This window comes from Aythya fuligula, chromosome 12, assembly GCF_009819795.1.
Source record: "Aythya fuligula isolate bAytFul2 chromosome 12, bAytFul2.pri, whole genome shotgun sequence".
NCBI lineage: Eukaryota > Metazoa > Chordata > Aves > Anseriformes > Anatidae > Aythya > Aythya fuligula.
Window position 1 is genome coordinate 7,104,670 of NC_045570.1, and position 25,161 is coordinate 7,129,830.

General features: G+C 39.4%; 1 protein-coding gene across 1 annotated transcript in view; it reads left to right on the top strand.

Annotated features, from left to right (window-relative positions):
- Positions 1 to 17,268, top strand: part of SLC6A2 (solute carrier family 6 member 2) — a 66,587-nt gene extending 49,319 nt beyond the window's left edge. The window contains exons 10-14 of the mRNA XM_032195755.1: positions 818 to 917; positions 7,387 to 7,487; positions 10,872 to 11,039; positions 13,594 to 13,665; positions 15,314 to 17,268. Coding sequence (XP_032051646.1) covers positions 818 to 917; positions 7,387 to 7,487; positions 10,872 to 11,039; positions 13,594 to 13,665; positions 15,314 to 15,337 — 465 coding nt within the window. The 3' untranslated portion in view covers positions 15,338 to 17,268. The remainder of the gene's footprint in view (positions 1 to 817; positions 918 to 7,386; positions 7,488 to 10,871; positions 11,040 to 13,593; positions 13,666 to 15,313) is intronic.
- The last annotated feature ends 7,893 nt before the right edge of the window (positions 17,269 to 25,161 follow it).

Genomic DNA, 25,161 nt, shown 5'->3' on the forward strand with positions numbered 1-25,161 from the left:
TACTTGTTGTTCGCTTCGCTAAGTTTTGATAGTGAAGGCATCCATTTAGAGCAGGTGTAGAACAAAAACAAGAGGTCAGGCCGAAATGCCATTGGATAAACAACATTTTCTTTCTCACACAACAACCCAAGTTCATTCAGTTTCCAGACAAGTCCCCACAGAATTAAAAACCTAGACAAAGCCTAAGCAGTGGTCTCTCCCATCTTGCAAATATGCACAGCTGTTTTGGAAAACCATGGTTTTAAACCAGGGAAAAAAGAAAACTGCAGAGCTTAAAACCACCTAAACAGCACACATGCTATTTATCCCATTGGGAATAGCATAGAAAAAATTCCTTTGTTCCCTCCCCTTCTGAACAGGCCTAGGCAAATTGAGTGTGGTTGTGAAAAAAAGGATTTTAACTGAAATGCGCTGCAAATGCAAACATTTTTGTTGTTTACATGTCAAAAATGTGGCTTGAAACACTTAATTCAGTTTCATTTTGAAACAAGTAAACAAACCATGCTTCTCCATTCCTCTGTAGCCTTCCATTGCCACAGAAAATACGGAGTGCTGAGAGCGCTCCTTAATCACACGGAGGTTTCTGTTTCCTCTTTCAGTTAGGGCAGGTGAAAAAGATTTGCCACCCTTCTGAAGAGCCTGGTTCCACTGTTTTGTGTGTACGTACAAACGTGTGTCTGCAGCACCGGTTCCGTATTAAAAGACTTGGGTAAAGCGATTTCAAGCGAAGCAGATTTCTGTTAACCTGATGCTGAACTGCTGACATGACTCCACTTCTAACTTGTTTCTGTTGCATCTCTCAACTCCCCCACGCTAGGGTGGAATTTACGTGCTCACACTGCTGGACACATTTGCAGCTGGGACGTCCATACTGTTTGCTGTTTTAATGGAGGCAATTGGAGTTTCCTGGTTTTATGGTAAGCAATTCCCTTCACACCTGCAGAGCCTTTGATACTCAGAGTGAGCTTGTGGCAGGCTCCCACATTGTCTTAAGGGGATTTAGTGCGGCACTGTATACATGAAGGCATGATAGGATGGGTTTTATGCAACAATTTTCACCTGATTTACAAATAGGGACGGGAATGCAGATGTTCAGTGGGCTAAATTTTGAAACTCCACCTAAATCCAAAGGAAATCACCTTGTGAAGGCTACTACAACAAAGTGAGAATGCAACCTCTCCTGGCAGTATTCTGTATCTGTTAAGGCAGACCATGGCTTGCAGTAGCATGCTTATATCTCATGCTTTCAAAGCAGATTAGATTAAATACAGATTCCCCCTGTTCCTGCTATCCACAATTTCCCCAGGGCCAACCCCAAGCCCCCAGGGCAATACTAACAAAGGTCGTTTGTCTTAAACTTGTAATAATTCCCACATTAGCCACTTCGGTCTGAGGCAACATTCTACTTAATTATAAAAACACCAGCAGTTTAGAAATTGTTTCTTTCACAGCATGGCATGGAATATCCAACATCCTAGAAATGGTTAAAAAAAAAAAAATCAATGATTTATGCCACAGAAAGGGTGCGATAACTGGCTTTAACCTCAGTATGGCTGGCTCTAGGATAATTCACTTCATCTCCTGCACTAGGTTGGAATCTGTGTGTGCCAACGCTATCCGTTATCTCTTTCCAGACAAGATTTGTGAAATTATAAGGACTTCAAAAAGAGTAGCTTTTTTTTTTTTTTTCCAAATAACAAAAAGGAACCTTCTAACTTGAAAAGACAAACTGTCAGCACAGCTGTCTTTGCAGCCTCACTGACCGTGTTTCCAGCCACCTTCACAGATAATGTAAGTTGTGAATACATGCTTCCAAATTATTTTCCCAAATTCAGTACTTATCTCTGACCACCAGTTACCATTAACAGCTAAGCTTATCCACTTTCAAAGCCAAATACACATTCAGGCTCCCTTTTGCAAGGCTTGCTTTTAAATTTGTTCCCTTGGTTCTACAAACTACTTTTCAGAAGACTGTTTGCTGTCAGCTCTGTCAGAGGCACTGTAAATGTTTTGGCAGTGTGATGCAGAAAAACCCCTCATCTTTTGGATGGGTAAGAGATAATCAGTTCAGCAATGCAATATTAATCACAAACCCGTGATTAGCTCAATCACCCATCTAGGGCTGAAAATCTTAGATCTTACACAAGTCACCTCACTGCAGCAGTCCAAGTTATCTTTGATATGTGAAATTGCTGGCTGCTGGATTAATCAACTTTCTTGAGCTGTTATTTTTCCTCCTGATCTCCCCTTAGTTCTCATGTCATACTTCCTGGTTTGCCACAACTCTTCATTGTTATTAGGGTTCAAAAGTCACAGTAGCCAGCATTATTTATTTTTACCCACTGAAGTCTGTATGGAAATAGCTGCCCTGATTCCCAATAAGGTTGTCTTACCCCTAAAGGACATTATCTTTCCTATTTAGAAATTATGCTTACAGCTGACATGATTCAGAAGGTTTCAGCCATCATCATCCTTACTGCCATTTACCTCCCTCAGTCAGTAATTTACCCACCCGTACTACGCCACCACATTCTTCTAGTCATTCTCTCAATTAAAAGCTAGTGATGAGCACATGAGGTGAAAGAATGTCATTCACGTGTAAAGCTGTTCAGCCTACTAAAGAAAAGGCTTTTAGCTTTAAACATCTCCATGCTGATGTTGGATGACAGAATTAGTAAGCAGCTCATATGCTGCTCTCAAAATATGTAGACGCACTAGATTTCAGAGGTTTTTAATCCCTGTAAAAGCTGAATGCAAAAGAGTTAGCTCAGCTTAGCAGCAGAGGCATGAAAGTATTCTTTGGTTAGTGAAGGCAAGTTATTATTTGCCCCTGTTAAAACAGGATTTACTGTGCTTTACAACAGCTAGGCTTTGGATGCAGTTCAGTCTAAACCAAGCTTAGCCAGACCTGAAGTGCTCCAACTACTGCCCTTCATCATCCTTTCCCTTCTCCCTCCTGCCTGCCCATAATCAAGAAACCATCTATTCATTGTCTTAAGCAGCTGACAGATGCTTCTACTGACACAGTATGACCTGCTGCTTTATAAAGAAGAACTTATTACAGCCCCAGGTGCTATTTATACTGCTTTGACTGATTCAATCTGGCATGGTCTTGCCTACCTTTTTCCTGATAGACCCCAGCTGCCTTAATGACCCAGCAGAACATTAAGCCAGCCTGAAGGCAAGCATTGACATTTTGGCACAGACCAAAAACGTGGCAGTTTTAGATTTAGTTCAAATTATGCTTATGCCCACTTACTGGGAAGTTTCTTCTTGCAAAGAAGAAACCTGAACATGCAAGGGAGGAGGGGAAGCAAGTTTGTTTTAACATATGGATCCATTTGGGTTGTGACTCACCATTTTGTCTTTATGCTACACTGACACCATTCCTCTGATGCATATTTTAAGAGAAGCCAGACACCTCTCCCTCTGACCCAAATCCAGAGGCTATCAAAGAAAGAGCCAGGCTTTTCACTGAGGTACACAGTAGGAGAAGAGAAGACAGTGATCAAGTTGAGATTTTTTTTTCTATGTAAAGATAATTGCACACTGCAACAGATTGGTCAGAACCAGACAAAGCCATGAGAAAGCCGTTCTACACTGTGCTAGCCTTGCTTTGTGCAGGAGGTTGAACTGGAGACCTCTCAGGAACTACTCGAGCACGAACAATTCAATGATTCTGTGACTTACTGTAATTCCCATGGGCCAAAATATAGGATGGTTCAATGAAGCAATGTTACACCAACCCTTCATTTGCATGCAAACTGTGTTATCCCTTATAGTTCTGTAACTGGACAGTTACTAATATGAGGAGACAAAAGCACCATTTACACGGAAAGCGAATTTAGCTTAGAATAGGCTAAGTTGATTCAAAAGCCCTTTTTCTTACTGCTTTTTTTATTTCAGCATAGTTCACTTGATTTCTTGGATTCATTTAAATCAAATATATGGCATTCAGGGCATTATTATTAATCTTTACTTTCCAAAGTAAAAAATAATAATCCAAGCTTATGAAAGAATACTACACATCACATAGGCATACAGAGTTAAACAAGACAGGAGCGGAAAACACCAAATACAGGAAATGCCTCTAAGGCTCCAAATGGTCGTTGTAGCTATAACACTACTTTCTGGAAACATGCCCCTAAAATATTCCAGCTATGGCCAGTGAAGAGTTTCACCTCTGCAAATATGCACAGTCCTTAAGCCTGTATAGCCAAATGACTTCGAGGTCTAGCACTCAGGGAGTGCAGGAGGTACTGTCAACATGTACTCCAATTCTGTCTGAACTCAGATCTCTGCATTGCCAGGATGAAAGAAAACATCCTGTCCTAATGTTAGGAGGATAACTTGCTTTTATAGTGAAATCTACTTTACAACTTCCACCTAATCTGAATTTTCACATTAATTCCCTTGACACCCCGATACTATGTACATGGAGAATGGGCCAAGTTTTCTACGCTGATTAGCAGGCAACTGCAGTGGAGACATTCCCAGGCAGCTACATAGTTTATTAGCTCAGAAATTACACTTAAATTCTCTTTAGTGTATTTAAGTATGGGGCCTGGTCACAAATTGTACATACATCCATCTTGTGTTTCAGTGAAAAGGCAAGGAAGTTATTTCTCTACTTGACCCCATGTCTCCAGCAAGTAATCAGGAGTTTGGTTTGTGGTACCAGTTCTGTCCTGTGACTGAAGGAATCACACCGTTTAGGTTTATTCTACTGAGTTGCCTATGTTATCCTACAGAATCACAAAAGAACACTGTTAATGCTTTCAAAAACTGCAAAAGAAAAAAAAAAAAAGCCCTACAAGTACTGTCATAGATAGCTGTAGCTACATTCTACTTCACACATTGATTCTTTGAATAGTTATTTGAAGATGTATAGTACCCAAAAAGCATGCTGTTGAAAAAGCAGTCTGAGAACATGGACTATTTATCCCTTATTTTCAGTAGATATTGAACACAAAGCACTGTTTGAGCTGTGTCTGCCATCTACAAAACTTTTATTCAAAGGTTATCTAGTCCTTTGACCTTCTGCACAATGATAAATTTCACTCTCCGTATTCACAGCAGTTGAAATTCAGTCACTTTAAAGTTCACAGAAGACACAGCAAATAGAATCAGATTAAATTCAAAGAGCATTTACAGATCCTTTCTTAAATTTGGCTACTTTGCTTCACCTGTATGTAATACTGGGGGAAGAGGGAGCAGAATCAAAGTTCACATTCAAGTGTCCAGACCTTGTAAATACATTTCCTTGGCTCCATGCAAAGGGCAAACTTGAGCTGTCCTAATTATTTAAATTAAATAAACTCTACTGAATGGACCCACATGAAGAGGAACAATTCCGATAAACTATACAGCATCTCTAACAAACGTGCTGCAAAAGAGCTGCCTTTTTTGCTGTTTACCTATTGGGTTCAGGAATAAAATCAACCTTCTTGAAAACATTAAATAGAATTATCAACTACAAACCAGCAGTCTGCCCAGACAGATGGAGCTAGAGAGAAGTACTTATCTCTGAGCCGGTATCCTTAAGGCATGCAGTTAGAGACTGTTTCCTTCTTAAAAGACCACTCTGAAAAGATATTTTTCCCACTTTTTGATATCAGCAATAATCACCCCATTATAAAATCCATTGCTGCAAAGCATGGAAATGCCTTTGTAAATTACTCAAAATCTGTAGCCAGTTGAGGCTAATGCCACTCACAGAAAGCCCGCTGTACTCACGCAGTGCTAAGGTGTTCAGACATGGAGTGCAGAACACTTATGTAAACCTGTAAAACCCATACGGAGTTAGGAGGGGCTGAGTGAAATATCATTTCTTCCTTCCTCAGGACATACCCATTCTGTAACAGTGAGTAACCTAGGGTGGCAAATTTGTGGTTTTTGCTTTGGCCTGTGTTGAATGAGCTATTCCAGTTCTGAAGTCACTCTCTAGAGAGCATTTCTGAATGGGAGTCTGCAAAGTCAGGAGCTCATCTTTCTGTATTGCCTGCAGGAAGAGATTTCTACCACAGCTATTTGCATTGTATTTGTCCAAAGTAAGATTTCTGTTTACCATTCCAATTTATAGCTGTTAGTGCTTAGACTGTCAGAGGTACTAAGTGCCAACACACACGTGAAAAGTCTCAGACCATACAGATGCAAGAAACACTAAAGACTGAGAACCAGATACTTACAGCTCTTCTTCCCTCTGCTCAAGTTGCTGAGACTTTTTGTCTGGTACCTCCATTTCTCTACACTGTGGTGCAGTGAATCCCACTAGAGGTAGCTAACTTTAGTGATTTGAATGGAGTAGCATTATATAGTGTTGCTGGCAAGGAAAGCCTCATACACTATTTCTTGCATGCTTAATATACAAATGGGAATGGAAAATACAATGGAAATATTGTAGATTACTAATATCAAGGTCTTGATACTAAGCAAGCAAACAAGTCACCCCTTTTTCTAAATCCATATTATACATTTCTGGCATAATGAGCAAGACTAATTTTTGATCTCTCTTCATTTAATGATTTTCTTGGTATCCTCTGCTGCCTTAACTACTGGAATAGGTAGAAGTTCTGACTACTCATGGTTTGTACTCACACGAATAGATCATTTATCTTCTAGGGTATCCACAAAAGCTGTATGAAATTACTGAATATTTACATGCATAGAGGTAACAATTTCAGAAAATTCTAGATCATAGCGTTACTCACAAACTCACAGAGGATACTCTAAAACAGGCCAGCAGCACGTTGCTAGTTTATTTTGTACATATTTACAGTGAGCAGAAGCAGCACCTATCCCATTCCTTATATAAGTGATGAAAGATGAAATGACACTTGTCATAAATACAATGAATGTTCTGTGGTAATTAATGAAATGTGGAAAGACAAGTGAAGCATGCCAAGCAAAACAAATACAGCCGCCTTTGTAAACTTAGGAATCATATGAATCTATCTCATTATCAGAAGGAGTTTGTGTGAGTAAGGGTTTGGGTCTTCCTTTAATATACTCATAATGCTGCTGAGTAGTTAGGTTACAGTAGTCAAATATTAGAAGAACTGTACATCCAGTTTACAAATTAATTGCTAGGTATTTCTTCAGTGCCCCTACAAATTAATTGCTAGGTATGTGATTCTGTGATTCTGTATTTGTTAAGTGCCCCTTTCCAATGGTAAAGCTATTTGCAATAGATATCATGTGCTCACAGGTATTTAATTCTTGGATATAGCAATATCAAAGATGCACCTACTCATTGAAAGGAGATCAATTTTATCTTGTATTTTTTCTGATTCGGAAGTCTTTCTGAAAGAAGACCACATATTTTGGGATATGCCAGCATCTCATCAGTTTAGATTTATGCCAGTCTGATGTCCACATCCCTTCTAGGTGTGGACAGATTCAGCGAAGATATCCAACAAATGATGGGCTTCAAGCCAGGCCTCTACTGGAGATTGTGCTGGAAATTTGTTAGCCCTGCTTTTCTATTGGTAAGTGCTGATAATTATTTCATCATCAAAAGAATTCTAGCATGCCTTTCCTAGAATATGCCATCAAGTATCAAGGTATCAAGCAAGGTTGTCTTTGTTATGCCCAGTGTTGCCAGGATGACTAGAAGGCACTCCTATTTAATTCTTTTTCTCCTTCAATATCATAGGGGGGATTTTGTATAAAATATTTTGGTTGTGAAGGAGCAGCTAATTGTGGCAGAGATCATCTTCTGTTCCTTCACTTCTTCAAGATGTAAAGGAAAGCTTTTGTTAGGGAACACAAAGCATGGTTTCAGGCAGCGTCTTCCCAGCATCCTCCCAAGCATCAAACAAAAATCTTTCTGTTGGGAAAATAATCTAGCCAGGGATAAGAGTGTGCTGGAGAGAAAGGCCGAGTCTGTCTATGATTTAGCTGAACTCATCAATGGTGAAATTCCCTTACTACTAAAGCTTTGCTATCAATAGGAAATCAAATTATGTAAAGTGTATCAGAATGCATCAGGTTCACCATCCCTCACCATTCTCATTTTAACTGATATGGATTTCAGTTTAAAAACTGCCATATACTGTGGCTAACCTCATCTTTGAAACAGGAATAATACAGTAATTCAAAGAAAGTTTAATTTAGAAGGCCTTAAAACTGTACAAATAGGTTAATGAAAGTGAAAAACAAAGAAAGACTTCATGAACTAAAGGTCACCATTTTATATCAAGTCAGATCAGACACGTTATTTGGAATGCAACTCCTCACAGAACTCAAAATTACTTAATGAAATCATCATTATGTACCTGCCTTATACAAGCACACATCTTTGTTACCTAGACCTGACAACGGAAAAAAAAATAAATCACACACAGACTACATGTACCCATGTACCTGTGTAAACAGCAGACTGATCTAAAGACTTCGATCTTTACCTTGGAGCCATAAAATTATTCATTTAGAATAAATCATTAAAAGAAAAATTCACACTTAATTACAGCAACCAAATCCCAGGTCAACCTTTCCTAATTCCAGTAATTAGATGTTCTGCAGACTCCTGCTGGGGTTCCGTGGTTACAGAGAAACCACGTTCAATCCACTGCTCTGCAGTCTGGATCTGCTGCTTGTTACTGTGCATTTGATCTGCAGCTCCAAGGCTTACTCACCTTGATCGTACTAGTTGCCAAATCAAACTGTAAATAAAAGCTCTCTGCGTTTCCACAAAGACGTGCACTGGGCAGTGTTTCCAGATGCTCAGGTTGTTGAGGATTGCAGATATTTTTCTTGAAGACAACTAATACAGACTTTGCCTTCACGCACTGAATTAGCAGCATACTAGGATGGCTGACTGGTCCACATCCAACAGCATCCAGCAGATGTTTCTGCCAAGACTTGGAAGCATTTATGCAATGATTTACCCAGGAACAATTTTTTTCCCCTTTAGTACAAAATGTGAAAAGCAATTGAAAAGAATCAGTATGCGTTACATATTGTACTGTTTTTGTTTGTTTGTTTTTTTAAATCAGTCAAAAAAAAAAAAAAAAAAGCCAGAATTTCAATGTGAAAGTGAAGTGTTGGTTCCATCACTGCAATAGTACCACAGACACAACCGTATACACTTTTTTCTTCCCAACCTGATCTCTGGCTGCTGCAGGTCTTTCACTCTTCCAGTATCATACCAACAGCTCAACACCATGTGGCTGCTAATTATATCAAGCAGTTCATGAAGGCATTTTAGAAGTTACTACTTAGAACTTTAGAACTTACTACTAGATTTACCTTGTCCCTTTCTCTCAAAGCATATACTATGTATGCCACCTCTTGAGACATAACCTTTTACCTGTGTGCTTTGTCTCTGAACCCAGAAATTGCAACAACATCCTCAAGAGCATTACTTGATTAAAAATCATTGCATTTGTAACACATTTATTAGAACACACCTCCCACTAGTAATTCATTTTTTATTGGAGGACCCCAAGATGCCCAAATGGTAGAATGACAGCTTAGAGTAAGTAGCATGCAATTATACCCAGTAATTATGTGAAACACCAAACATGTATTAAATGTACCTTGTAAGCTGCCTGATCTGTAGTGAAGCACTTGTGTTTTTCATTTGGGAAAAAATCCCAAAGAGTGAGCACTGCTTTGTGTAAAGGTTAGATCCAGAACAAGACTACAGTTTTATATTGGGATCTTCTCCTATGCTTATTTGTAAATCAAAAGGTCAGGATGAATAATATGGAAATTGGACCTTGCTATGATTTTAGAAGACTTAATAGCATAAAAGCTGTGCATTCTTAAAGCAATACTTTTATACGAATAAAAATCTGATATCATTTTGTGATGTATGGAGTTTAGGATAATACAGAAAAGGCTATGCAATTGTCAGACTTCAGTATGACTATTCCTTTAACAATCCCGTATTCACCTAGCAGAGGTAGTCCTCATTTATGATGGGTGTTGTATTACAGCAGGTCCTAGCAGTAAACACAACTCTCCACAAGAAAGGCAAGTTGGGGTCATCCAGATATCTGGTGTTAGGAAACATCCCCATGAAGCTTTTCCTCTATGCTAACTGCTGCTGGGTACATCATGGCAAGATAACCTCTGAAGGAAAACAGTATTTGTCTGATGACTTCACACTGTCAATTTCCTTTAACCCACACCATTACTCTCCTTGCACACGTAGCCTTTGAAATCCTAAACTCAAAATACTACAATTTGGCATTGCTACGTGGAACAGAACATACAGGTCCAGAGAATCAAATATGGAATTCTGCAATCCATATGGAAATAGCAAGAAGCAAATAAGGTGGTACCTTACTCTTTCCTTCCTACCTCCAGTTCTAGATAGGGTAGCACCAGGAGGTAAAAAAAAAAAAAAAAAAAAAAAAAAACTTTATTTTTCAGGCCGCAAGGCAGCACAACCTTTACTCAGTAGCTCTATTGTGCTGGAGTTTACAACATGCTTCTCATGGGGAAATGGGTACAGAACTCCTAAGGAAAGGAGGCCTAATGCCCCTGGGAAACAAAGATCCTGAATAAGTCTTTCTCAACTGCAGAATCTTTTTTTTTTTTTTTTTTTTTTTTTTTTTTTTTTTAATATCTCTAACACTAGTTTGAGTGAGACAGTGGCAGAAAACCACCTGAACTTCCCACCAAAATATCAAGTGCTCCATGGCCAGAGTAGCTGAAAGGAGACGGCTGTTAATACTGGTAAATGCATCAAGAACATCAACAGTTTAAGCAGTATGAGGCACACTATGAATAGGATGAAGGTAAATGGTAAAGCTGGGTTGAAATATTCCTTAGGGTGGCTGCCTAAGCAAACACACGAGATCTGTTTTCCAGCCAAGCTTCATGTCTCAAAACAATGATGCGTGTTATTTTCTCTTCCCTAGTTTGTTGTGATAGTCAGCATTATAAATTTCAAACCTCTGACCTACGATGACTACACCTTCCCTCTCTGGGCAAATCGCATTGGCTGGGGAATAGCGTTATCCTCCATGATACTCGTGCCTGCCTATATTATCTATAAATTTATGAATGTGCGTGGGACCTTTAAAGAAGTAAGTGAAATGCTAATAAAATGTCATGAAATGTTGCTATGAAATGAAATGGCTGGATCGAAGTTGGCAGTTTGCTTCTCTTGCTCCCCAAACTTATTACTTGTGAGTGACCTTTTGGATCCAACTGGCTGATGGGTTGGGGTTTTGAGGCAGAATTACTGCATCCTGTTCTACTTTCTAGAGAGAAATTAGCTTTCCAGAGAGCACCATAATCATTTTATAAACTGTTTTTTGATGCATGCAACTGATCTTATTTCTAAGATCTTGTCCTCCTTAACAAAAAACATACAAACCATGGTATCTTCATGTTCAGCTTTAACCGACAGTCTTCATGGTGCACTACCTAAACAAAGCCCCAAGTATGCTTCATCACTCTACAGGAGAGCGTTACAGACTTATGTACAAAGTTAATTCAGATCTGCTGTTGTAGCACTGCACCCATCTCTAAAAGCTACATCCAGGTGCTGGGAGGCAGGATGTGCCCCCAGCATAGCCCTGGGTTCAGGAGTGCCTTTGTTCATTTAATGAGTATCCAGCAAGGACAGAAGGAACGCTTCACTGGGTCAGAGCAATAGGTTCCATTTAGCCCAGCATTTTATCTTTAACAGCAGCCACTCAGTGTTTGAATTCCTCTGTCAAACACGTCCTTATCTATTATGGAATTACTCCAACCTTTTGCTGAGGATAGAATCAGTGCAGATCCTTCTACTGTATTCATCACTAAGACCAGAATGCTTGAAACTTTATATTCAAGAGAGACCAAAGTGCCGAAATAGATCTGAAAATCAAGAAGCACTCCTAATTCCTATAGTATGGGCACTGCCTATGGTCTCATCATCTGGACTCTTGCTTCTGTACTGCTGTAAGTGAGCCAGGGTACTAAGTAGCAGCATCCTTCGCCACATAAACCCATTTTACCCATAAAATACATGCTCTATGCACTGCATAAAGCAAAATTCCAAGGAGCAATAATTTGTGACCATCTTATTAAAAGCAGTAGTATAATAAGAAGGCAACGAATTAAAAAAAAAAAAAAAAAAAAAACTAATTCAAATGATTTTCATGACAGTAAAGAATTTGACAATGAAAGCTTAATAGTTTTTTTTAACTTCAGTTATGTTTACGTGCATTATACATTTAAAAGAAACCCTATTTCCATGTGAAAAATGCATTTATTTTTTTTTACAATTCATTCCCCCATACTTTTCTTAATTTATCAGTTCAGCATGGCATAGGACCCAGGTTCACTGATCATATCAATTTTACCATTGCTGTCATTTTAAATCCTTATCTATGGCCTTAAACCCTCTAGGCTAGAAAGTAGAACTCTTCACTGCAATACAGCATCAGTTTTTGTCTTTGTCCCCTCACAGGGCCATCATTTTATGACCCAGTCAAAGCTCAGACTTATAGCTAGCTCTAAGGCTTTCCTTTCCTATAGCTAGAGTTATGCAGTGCTGCAGCAGGACATCGAGGCTCTTAAACACCAAAACACCACTACACAGAGAATTCAGCAGAAAATAGCATCTCACCCTTTATCTGGGTAGGGCACATCCCCCTTGCATGGCCCTGACAGCCCCAAAGGGATAAGGCTTATTTCTGAAACACTACAGTCACCTCTTAATGTTCCCATCAGAAAGGCACCCCAAAGTGGGAACCCCTCTTGCCCTGCATCTCACTTACGTCACACATAATGTCTAGGTTTCATTACTGGCTATTTTATTAGCCCTTCAGTTCTTTCCATTTCTGTGTGTTTACAATTCTATTTTCTAATCATTTCTATAATATATATATAATATAAATATTTCTAATTATTCCACTGCGTAATTCATACTAGCCCAACAGGCTTTTGCCAGCTTGCACAAGCTTACTGACAGCGGGATGCAGAAGCCAAAAACAGTGAAAAAAGAGCCTTCATTCATTTGGTAGTGTTCATAAATTTTTATTTTTACAGCTCTTGCAGATAGCAATTCTTCAGGCTCCTCATGAGAAATACGGCCAAAAGCTATTATATTACACCCAAGTGACTACCGTAATACCATAAGTAATACCCTAAATCACGGCTCAGAGCATGCACTTAGTCTAACGTGAAGTCCTTAGGTTAGTTGAAAGTTCCTGGTAAACCAAAATCTGCGTGTGATCCAAATGGCACAGTGGTGGGCAGATGAGGGAAATGAGCAGGGATAATACAGTCAGCACCTCCTGCCTCTCCCATGGGGCCTAGCCAACCCCATTTCAGCACTAACATCAGAAGTGTGACTTTCAGGGGATATAAGTCCTGTTTGTGGTGTTCTTTTCCATATGCTTTTGCTAAATATTTGGACTCAGTATTTGCATAAACTTTCTACTGTCGCTTCTCATATTAAATGCTAATATCAAGGGGCTTAAAAGGAGCTTGCTCTCTGTGACCGAGGTAAAGGCACGTAACAGTGATATTAAAGATTTAAGTTACTGTTTTAAATAAAGTTCACACTTCCCCGTTGTAGACTGGGGACTGCAGACATAATCCCGCTTCGTATGTCTGATGTTTTCCTCTTCTTCCTCTCTGGTTTAGAGACTAGCTTACTGCATCACACCTGAAAACGAACACCAACTCGTGGCCCAAGGAAATGTCAGGCAGTTTAAGGTTTGTACTCCTTTCACCACGCTTTGTCTACTCATACCACCCCTTTCCTGCCTTCAGCAATAACTGCAGGTTTGCACTGATCTCAGAGAGGATCCCCCCAGGGCTGTGGTTCTTTATTCCTGCCAGCACGGCACCACACAGGAGGCTCAGTACTACATGCAGCAGGCTCAGGACGATGTGCGCTAACTGTGATGGAAGGCTTTGGCACCTTCCTTCCACCTCTGTAAGGGAATGACTAAGCAAAACAGACAATGCTGTACATCGCTTAAATCCGGTATCCTAGGTCATAATGTCTAATCACAGTGAGATCTCACCAAGAGATAAATGTATTTCCAGGCTATCGTGTGCATTTAAACAAGTCACATCCTCTCCCTCAGTTGTTAACAGCAATCCGAAGTCATATTTTCTACATTTCAAGTATGACAGGGTAAACAGCAACCAAAAATGTGGTGTCGGAGCTTAGACATAATACCCATAAGGAAATCCTGTGCTAGGCTGTGTGGAATAGGCTCTCCCCACAGGCCTACAGTTGACTGAAACACAGTTGGAGACTTCTTAAGCAGCCATGAAATATAAGCTACAGTTTTCCAAATGCTGCTTTCCTTTTAGCAAATAAAATGAGCTCATTGAAATAAAGTCCTTTCTGTAGAAGATAAAAAGGATGCAAATATGAAACTTGTTACTCTTATCAGCGTCCGTGCTGGACCACTTTCTGCCTTCAAAGTTGAAAGCAACTAGAATTATGCGCACCACCTCAAAACATGACCCAGATTTTATAGTGCTGGTTTGTACATTGGTATTGAAAACAGAAGTTTCCCTTTTGCTTACTCTGAAAAATACTAAGAAAAAAAAAAAAAAAAAACTGTTTGAAGTATATATATTTTTTAATTTTAGATAAAATAATCCCAGTGCAGATTTATGGGGTGCAGAATGGAAGCAGGAAACAAGCTTCCTGTTCCATGACCACAGTTTATGTGATGTGGCCAAGATTCTGTAGTAACAAAGCACCTCTTTCTGCCTTCTCATTCCCCTATTCCTGCCCTCGGTTATCCAAAGATTTGTAATGCTGCAGCTGTAAGAAATAGTTTAATTTTTTCCAGAGTCAGATGTTCCTGTGTGACTGGGATATGCACAGCAATTCCTACATAGCACTGGTCTTCTGAACTCAAATCCATAATGGCAAAAAAGAAGCAAAACAGACGCCACTTAAATTAGAAATAAGGGCGTATATTGAAGCAAAACCCTAATGACCCCTCAAAATGTGTTAAACACAGGGCACATTATATTAATTTGTTGGTGCCTTCAGCAAGCAGCAAGAAATAGGTCTTATCACTAAAGTGTGGTTAGTGCTTTGTTATTCTTTAAGGTTGTAAGCAAAACACTGACCAAAATAACCAAGCAGGTACAAAAGTTTTCTTCACGTGTGTTTCCACAGCTCTGGATATTAAAACTAAGCTGAGGGCTGAATCAATAGCCTCTATATTCAGCGTGTTTCCCACTGCTAACTGGAATCCAATGAAATTTAGTTGTGATCTATCGGTTGTTCTGAGACCTCTTTGTAACTGAATTTGTCAAGCAATCTACTTTAAATCTCTCTAACCACCACCATCTAATTCAATGTTATTAAACTACTTCTGTTCCCTTACAGCTTCAACACTGGCTAACAATATGACAACCGACAGGTTGAGGAAAAAGCCAATAAATTAAGCTAAACTGGGAATACAGAAAAGTCAAGTTCAAAGCTCCCTCAATGACGCTTGGACCAGGCTGGCTCAGAGCTTACCTCCTGACTCTTTGAGGGAAGACATCTGCTCTCTGTTCTCAATGCCTCCCTTCTATCACTTGGCTTCAAATGATCTTTAAAGACTCCGTTTAATTTTTCTTATCTCCTTTGGTGCCATGAGACCCCTACATGACCAAAACTTGTGAGTTTTGCTATTAGCAGAAGTGGAGGAGGGGGGGAGCAGAGAAAAAAAAAAAAAAAAAAAAAAAGCAATCAACATATGTTAAATGCTCTTTTACCATGAAGAAGCGAATTAAACTTTTCAGACAGTAATAATTACTTCTGATACTCATGCCACGACCTGCTTTAAACCAACACCACCTGAACATTCTTAGATCTAAGGAAAAAGTACATCTCAGTTATGAGGAAAGAGCAACTTTAACTATGTATTAATGTCACTAGCTTTCTTGCCATACTATCCTTTGGGATATGAGTTTGCATCCTTCTGAAATGAAGACACAGTGCTTCATTTTCAGTGGTTTGTTATTAGTTTCTTCTCTTGGTGAAGAAGGTTGTCTTTACTGTACATGTCTGCGCCATTTTCTGTCCATTTAATTCTACAAGCTGACAAGCAACAGGAACATAATTCCTGGTGTGGCTACTAAATACAGAATACGGATTATACCACACTGTGCTTACTCAAAAACATATTCCCTTCTGCCAACAACTAAAATAGCTTTATCACATGATCCATACTCTACAGACTTGTCCAGTTAATTGTAAAGAGTCACGTACCAATAGTCAGACTTTCATCTTTTTGTTATATGCCAAATAAAGAATGTACAATATATAAAATATATAGAAAATTATTTTTAGAATTATTTAATTTTCCCAGAGGCAACAAAATACCAAACTTTGGTTTTATTCTGCTATCATAAGCGTGCTATTATACTCTCACCTGGATTCACCTACCAAAACATAGTAAGATTGTGTTGAATGAATTAGACGGATGTTTTAGGCATACTCAGTTTCCTAACCCTGTTCCTGCTCTCCTCTTGGGTAGCATTATGCAAGCTACAAGATACAGAACAAACTCTGCATTTGGGTGCTGTTCTTACTCTCTGTGGTCACACACCACTCTAGTATCTTCCCAGTGATCACTAGATCTGGTAGCTTTGAGTTTTTTCCTGTAGGTATTTATCACTAGATCAATAAGAAGTAATTCTCAGAAGCAGTAGCTTCTGAGCTAAGAATCCAGCCTCGAGTTTACCTCTGGACCTTACCTCTGATTTTTTTCTTCTGTTTTCTTCTTTTTTACCTCTATATATTCAATTCAGCTCATTTTTTAAGTTTACGTAGAGCTTCTTTTTAAAGAGACCACTTACAAGGATGGGGCTTTTTATTCATAAAACAACTGTATTGTTTCCTTTTCCCTGTGTTCTCCCCCACCCACCCGCATTTTACATAATCCAATTCAAAAGTCCCAAGTGACGTTGGCCATTTTTGCTGAGCACTGCCAGAAAATTTCTTTCCTTTTTCTTCCTTTTCCTCCAGTGGAATCAATACTTCAGAACAAACCAAGTATTGTCCCATTTTCTTTAAAAGACGCTGTGACAAAGCTGTAGTTTTTATTTAAATAGGGCTTTAAACCCAAAGGACAGTCTTCTGATTATAAAGGCGGTCATATCTTCTGGTCCAGCTGATGGCCAATAGCCATTTAAACCCTGTTATTGAATATATTTCAATAGTAAAGTAGTTTCAAAGGTTACTGTTTTAGTTCTGTAATTACAGAAAAGTCCAAATGGTGACAATATGGTGAGTGTTTCAAAAAAATCCCACCAACTTTATAGCTAATCCCATTTTTATTGTTTCCATAACTACAGGAGAATCTTTTCATTGTTATAAAGCTTTTTTTTTTTTCAATAATACAGCTGCTTCAGTCACAGGTTTGGCACTGCTCAAAAGCTTCTTAGCATAGATATAATTACCAAGTTTTGAAACTCCTAGGGGCTTTTTGCTGGGGAGTTTTAACTGCTTGTCACGTTATATATTGCTTGGTTTGCTCATGTTTGTAAATGTTAGCAGCCTGCATCCACATTCACTTATGAAACACCCCACCACCACCCGGGTAGCAAAACCCATGCAGGAAAAGGTGTTTCGTCACCACTCCGCTCTGAAATAAGGAGAAAGCTATCTTAACATGGGAGTGGAAACAGCTTTACCCAGCACATAAGGGTTTGATTGTATTTTAAATACCAACTCCCAAGGCAAAGACCCACAACATTATTTTTGTTACTGTTTAGCTTCTTAGGTTTAGTGTAATATTTATAGCTCAGGACTCCGCTGCACTTTTACCATCTTGTTCTGAGGTTTTACAGACAAAACGTGCAATCTACACAGAAGACAATTGGCAAATCAGAGATAGCAGGAATCTTATTACCAGGAATAGCCCTAATGAAAGAGATGATGCATGATTGCACAGCTGGGCTTTAAGTTCAAGACGTCGCCCAGAGGAAGTCTCCACAAAATAATATGACTTACTTCTGTCCCAGAAATGGAGAACGTGTCCTCAGTTCTCCACAGAATAAGATGCTCAACTACCTCATACCTCCTGGACGATAAATGATGCCATTAGACTCAAATTAATGCCCTTTCAAGTAATAAAAACCCTTGTGAAGACAAGATTTTATTTCCAGTGTTATGGCATAGACAGTAATAAAAAAGCCACAGCTCTGGCACCCAGCTCCTTTTAGGCTCCCACTTTAAGCTCCCTAATGCATTTTCAGTATGGAAAATAACAAATGCCACCAGGATCCTCATCCCCCTTCTGTTTGACCACTGCAGATAAACAGATTACCCAGTCAGGATCTTATCACCCAGGGGGTTTCTAACCTGCAAGTCTTCCTCTGTCTTGAATTTTCAGCCAAGAAGCAGCTCCCCCTTTCCCTCACCCACATCTACTGGGGGAGCAGAGCCACTCAGGGGACTGGTGCTCCCCCAGATCCCCCCTGCGATGACAACTATATGCTGACGGAGTAGACAGCCCGCTTCCAAAACCAAAAAAAATTTGGTTGCAAACTTATTCAAGATGCAGCATCATTAGCCTGCTAATTAAGTTGGCTGTTTCAGTAGCAAGCCAGTGGGGAAAATTAGGTGAAGTGATTAGGTTGCTTATTTCACAGTTCTAGAAAAACATGGTCTTGAAAGCCTTTTTTTAATCTGATAAAGGAAGCAGCTGTTGTACGTTAGCATCTCCCTTCTGGCCACCCCTACCTTCTTCTCTGTCACTGAAGACCACCTGCCTGTGACCCACGTTGTTTCATCAAGCCACAGAAAGATAACTAACACCAAAGAGAGGCTCTCCATTTTCCTTTGTACTCCCTCCGTACGCACTGCAGGAACATTGTTCATCAGTTATTGTTCTATGGCTACATTACTAAAACTCCAGAGATCTATATTTCTACTGGAAAGACTAAGGGTCCTCCATGGGCAGCTGCCCAAAAAGCACTAGATGCATTTAGTGTTTGGCCTCTGTTTGAGTCAAACCTTTTCTGTTGGTCTTTCTTGTGCTCTGTCATGTCCCAAGGCACACACCCTGGCAACACTTGAAACGTATCTTACCCTAGTGAAGGAAATCCAGGATCAAACATGGTATTTTAAATAGAGATCGTAGGAGGAAAATTACGTGGCTGTTACTGTTGTACACGTCCCCTAACTGCACGTGCAATGTATGTTGTATGTAATTTTCCCAGAGGAAGTTCCCTATAATTGGCCATTTTTTCTCAGCAAAATGCCTTTTAAATGCTATTACTAAAACGTCAAGCCCAAACATCTTGTGTATACATCCACTCTCTACTCTATTGTTTTGACATGAATCAAGTTTATTTTATACTGCTAGGTTGTAGGAGGAGGGCACGTAGAAAGTTATTTTTCTTTCCATGTCTATTTTACAGTTCTTGTGATTCATACAGCAATCATTAACAGTTATTTGCTTTTGTGGGGGCAGGTAGCTGTCATTCACGTCCTGGACTGATTTCACTGAGCTTTACAAGGCATTGGCAAGCCTTAATCTCTTTCCTAAGACCCAGATTTAAACCTTCGATCAAGGATCTTGAAAGAGGCAAGACTTAAAAATAGATTCTTTGCTTCACCCAGTTAAAACTTTTTAAAACGGGCCTGAGGTCCTCAGACATAGCACAGTTATCATAGCTCAATAAGTGACAGCATGTATTATTCTACCTGCAGGAATTGTGTGCATGTTCTGAGCCTCTCAGAGCAGTAAAATGTTAATTCCAACAGTTTTTTCAGGGCTGACATGGGTCAGCCAATGTGCAAGAGCTTGATCTCCCTACAGTAAAGGCCAACATGATGCTTCAGACTGGAACTTCGACAAACAAGCTTGGCTGTAGCAGTGGTAGACAGATCTTCTACAAAAACTTTTGGAAGCTTTCCTCAGACAGAAAATGCTTTTTCAGCCTACCTTCCTCAGACTCACACCCATGTTCCTGTTGGGGACTGTGGCCTGACCTAGCAAAGCAGTGGCAAGCTAAGTTCTTAGATGAAGCTAAACAATTGGGAGTACACTGCAGAAGTCCAACAGGATCTTGATGTAACCTTACTAGGTTCATATCTATATACAAGCTGAGAGCTCACATACAAGCACATGAACTAGTTTAAGCAAAGCTGGCCAGATCTCACCATACAGGACTGAATTAGTGAGCTGCTTGGATGCAGGAATTGTTACAGACCTTCCTTTACCAAACTGATAGTGGTTGGTACATGAGAACAGTGTGAAATTGTTTGTATTTGCTCTGTGTCAGAAGACTAGCCAGCACATGCTAGCTTCCTTTAGGAAAAGGTTACACCCGTACAGGACATTGCAAAGCAGTCAAGAATTATTTTTTTTCAAAGTACTTGACATAAGTTAAGCAGTCAGTTAAGCCCTGTTACTTCGGTGACCTTGCATCACTGAGTTTCAGAGAGGATCAGATAAAGGAAATTGTTGTAGCTCAAGGGTCCATTTTGAGTATTTCTGTGCTATGGAAAATAGCTTTTTTGTTAAGCCATTTCAGTCCTTTTAACGCAGACTTCAACAGGAACAATTCTCCAAGCACCTGCTCCCCTCTAATTCATACTCCTGAAGGACAGTTTTTGCTGGCTGTCACCCAAGAGCACTCAATGACCAAGTAAGCACACACGCGTTCTTTAGCTGTGATTAGAAGTACAATTGCTCGTTTTTGCCTGCTTAAGCTTACCTGGGGAATGAGAAGCCCTGCACACCATGCCATGCATAGAGAAGCTTTTCCTAAGAGACAGTATTTCAGATATCTTGCACATTGTTCTAAATAAAAGTTCTATCTACCTAGGCCCAAGATCCTTAGCAGGTAATTGGTAGAGCAGTACTGTTCACTGCCTGACAACTAATTGAGATGCATCTACATGCATTGGATATTGACTGCTGCAGAGAACTAGACGGCAGGTGAGGACATGTCAGCCAGCAGAAGAATGTAACCAGCTGCATTTAGTGTCAGAATTTTATCAGTTTTCCTTTACCATCTAACACAGTACGTTTAGACAGCTTTTAACCACTGTATGATTGATCTAGTGGAAGCACATAGAGATTGAACTCTGAGTAACAGAAGTCCCAAGTACTGGGTGAAGCTGCCCTCCTTAGAGGGACGTGGAGATACCTGGATGCTAGCTTTTGGGGAGGAATGGGGTCAGGGAAAAGGAGAAACGGGCAGGGCAGGCCCACATAAAAGTTCAGCCTTCAAGTCAAGGCCCCATTACCACCAGCGGGCCTCCCCGTGCCTCAGCACCAACAGCAAGCCCAGGTGCTTTGCTCTCCTTCTTTCTAAAGGTGTTTCTTTTACTGCCATGCTGACCAAAAGTTGCTTAGTTTCCTTAACGAGGGTACAGAATAATTTCAGTGAACTAAGAAAATCACTAAGCCTTAAGCCAGCTCTCTTAAAGGTGTCATGGTTTCGTGGTCACCAAGAGCCCTCCAACTTGCAGGTGACCTGCATTTGCAATGACTTACGGTGCACTCAGTGAGCTCATCTGCAAGACGTAGCCTTCATGCGCTATGTATGGATAGTGTCACTTGTAAAGGGAGAGTCTCCAACTAGTACATTTTGAAACTATCTCCTAATAGGCCTGATCAAGATTTGCCTTACAGATAAAAGCTTTATAGTGAGTGTTTACTTGGTTTACACCAGTGTTTTCCTTAATTTGTAATGCCTTTTTATAGCAGTGACTAGACGTTACCTTAGATAAGGGTATCTCTGTATAAGAAATATTTTAATATTTTTACCAGTTCTTTTTAATTTTCATAGAATATAAGTGTATATTGTAAGGCGAGAAACTCAACTTTGCTGTCACAAGGTTATCACACAGGACCTAATTCTCCATTATAGGATTTTGTAGTCAGCCAGTTTAGTTCCATAGCACATTGGCCTTTGAGTATAAATATAAACACGCAATCAAGGAGAATAAAACATTATCTACAGCTAATGCACATTGTAGCACAATATTCTCCATTGCTGCCTTAATATCATATGAACAAGTCGAATGTTTTTTTAATTTATATTGTAAAAGAAACAGAGCATCCTTTGGCTGCAATTTTGTGTTGTTAGACAACTTGACATTAAACCAAATTAGTGTCCAACAGGTCTACTTCCAAAGCAAGAGATCATATTGCAGTTTTCAGGAATAAGTTTACATAGGAGTTCAGAACTTGCCACTAGTAAAAATACTCTCCAAAGTGCCCCAGTGACCAAAAGTGTCCAAACACAGCCATGAAATTTCCACGCTCAATTCCATTAACTGTGCAATCTGCAGGTCTGTTCACCTCTTTTTTTTTCCCTGTATGTCTTTGGTTATCTGGGGAAATGGCATTTCAGTATTTTTTTTTTTATTATTATTTTTGAAAGGGAGACACCTACATGCCCATGTGTAATTAGAAACAACTACAATTCTTATAAATATGGATATGGATGTGTGTGACGTGTGCCGGTTAGCTATACTTAAAATGCTGATAAAGATGGTGAATGTAAAGTATTTGTCCTCATTCTTCTGTCTGTGATCAGTGTAAATAAGAACTGTTTTAAGCTGTGCATTAATGTAACAGATTATTCCAATATTGTGTATAAAATTATTTAAATAAAATCTGAGAAATATGCACATAAAAAAGAGTATAAAGGAAAACCTTATGTACCAAGAATTTACTTCTGGCAATCGATTAAAAGCTGAACTGAGAACTTTGCTCGTTGTCAGTCCTCCTCCCCGCTGTGATGGGCAAGATGCCCTTTGCACAACTCTAGCCCAAGCTTCCCAGCAGCTGCGGGGCACCGGTTCTGCAGCAGCCTCTGTGGAGGCAGAAGGTTGGCCTCGGAGGCCAGCAGGGCTGGAGCAGGAGACTTCGTAGCCCTGCACCAAAGGCCTCCACAAGTAAGGCTGCGCCTGGCTGTACAGCCTGGCAGCCACCTACAACCCAAAGCAGGAACTCGGTGCAGCTCTCAGCCTTCAGGAGGTGGGTCACAGCCTGGTAGTGCCCTGTGGGTAGTTTCACTTCCACAGGTGAATTCCCTTCAGGAACGTAAGTACAGCAAGGCAAATCAAAGTCTCACAACCAGACACTGGAAAGTAAAGAAAAAAAAAAAGCCTTCAAAAAACACAAATCAGTCTAAATGCAGAGCACAACAGCTGTAATTTCCCTGAGGCTACATAGTTTCCCTTTTTCCTTCTGTTCATCCATTAACTTGCCATCACTAGCAATAGCCATAAGAGCATTATTCTTAATTTATGGATCAGCCAGGAAGAAAAAGCTACTCATCTGGCATGGAAAAAATGGATAACGATGATCTGTTGCTACAACTTAAACAATTCGCTTATTTTCCTGCATGGAACATCACAAATTGATGCGACTCTTGCAGTCAAATGGAACCTTCTCTTAAATAATCTGAATTACCTACACACAGATTTCCTAACTGTCAGGTACAGAGACTCATCTATTCCCCTCAGCTACTTTAAATACATCAGTGTTGTTAAGGTACAGCCTTCAATTGTCTATATTCCTCTATCTTTAAGCAAAAAAAAAAAATAAATTTAACACAGCTGAGAACTTGGAATAACAGAATTTGTACCAATTGTTAATGATGCAAAATATTTAAAACCAAAAATTAGTATTAAAATATTTCCAAGTTGCTTCATTAATATACAAGTACTTCACAATTTTTTCTTTAAACCAATTCTGCTGCTCAGCAAGTCTGTGTATGATATTTCCACTTTTGGCTACCCTGCGCCCTCACATTTACCACATTGCCATCTTGACCTCATTTCAGTCCTTTTGCAAGTCTGACTCAGCATTAGCACACTTTGGAAAATAAAATTAGGCAGGGCTCACTTAAAATAACAGAAACTTTGTCCCCTCTTCAAAGTACCATAGAAAACAAGTTTCTTGTCTGCATTTGGATAACATTAATATGAATTTTTCTAGTTATTTCTCTATTTTGCTCAAAAAAGAACCTAAATTATAGCCTTTTCCACCACACAGGAAAGCAACAGCACATCAGGTACCAATGACACTAATGGTAAAAACCACCAGGAACAGCAATACTACGCTTTCCTATCTCTGATTCTTCAACATCTGCTTTTCTTACAGCTAAACACAAGATTTCAGTTTGACCTCTTACCTGAATATTTACAACCTAAATTAACTTAAAATTCTTCTTAAAGCTTCTGCGCTTTATCTTTGGAGTGAATATTGGAGGCTGGGGAAAAGTCAGAATGCACCTAATTTTTCCTTTCAAAAGTAATAGCTACAACTAATAATCTTTTGTTTAAGGACTTTGAAGAGGAAACAATTCAGCTTTATTTTTCTTAAACCACAAATATACTGCTATATTTGGGGAAGAACTAGAAACACTCACTTGCATAATCCAATGGATAATTAGAGCAATAAATCAGAAGTAATTCTTTGAAAATGGAAAGTCCCACTGCTTCCTCAGCAACAAAAACAGTGATAGTACAGCACAGCTATGGAAACTTTTGCAAGACCTCAGAGCAGAGCAACGGCACACGCTTTGCATAAGAACTCTTCACTCAGTTATTAAAGCTCACTAAAACACCCAAAAAAGTGACTTAAAATTGCATTTAGGGAATGAGTGGCATTAAGCACAACTACCAGTTCTCTTCTTATATCAAGATGATCTTTCATTATTTTATCATAATTTATTGCCTAACCATTTCCTCTAAAATTATCTTTAATGATTTTATTATATAAAGATAAAATGCTCTTGCTACTAAATTAACTCTTTGGTGTGGCAGAACAGGTCAGTGCCCAAGATGTTCCTTCAGAACACATGACTAACAGCACGCTGTACGTGTATGGAGATGTATGCCAGAGCAGCAGATCAATTCCAATTTTGATTACTGAAATTATTCTAGCTATATAAAATTATGTTTAACATGAGCGTTCTGAAGCATGGTTCTCCCAAAGTTCAGCTCCAAGTTCACAGTAAGCAGACAAGGAACCAACCTCCTGGCCTTATGAACAGCTCAGATTTAGCCAGCCAGCAGTGAAAGCTCTGATCCAGCACAGACCCAACAAAAGCAGCAACACCTATTCTGCTTTAGAATAAATCGAATTGTAAAGTTCACTATCATTTCAGGCAAAAATCTATGGTCAAACCATTGATTTCATTTTCAGTAAAGAGACTACATGGACAAAAATCAATTTTAACCCAAGTACATGATACCACATACATTTTCAG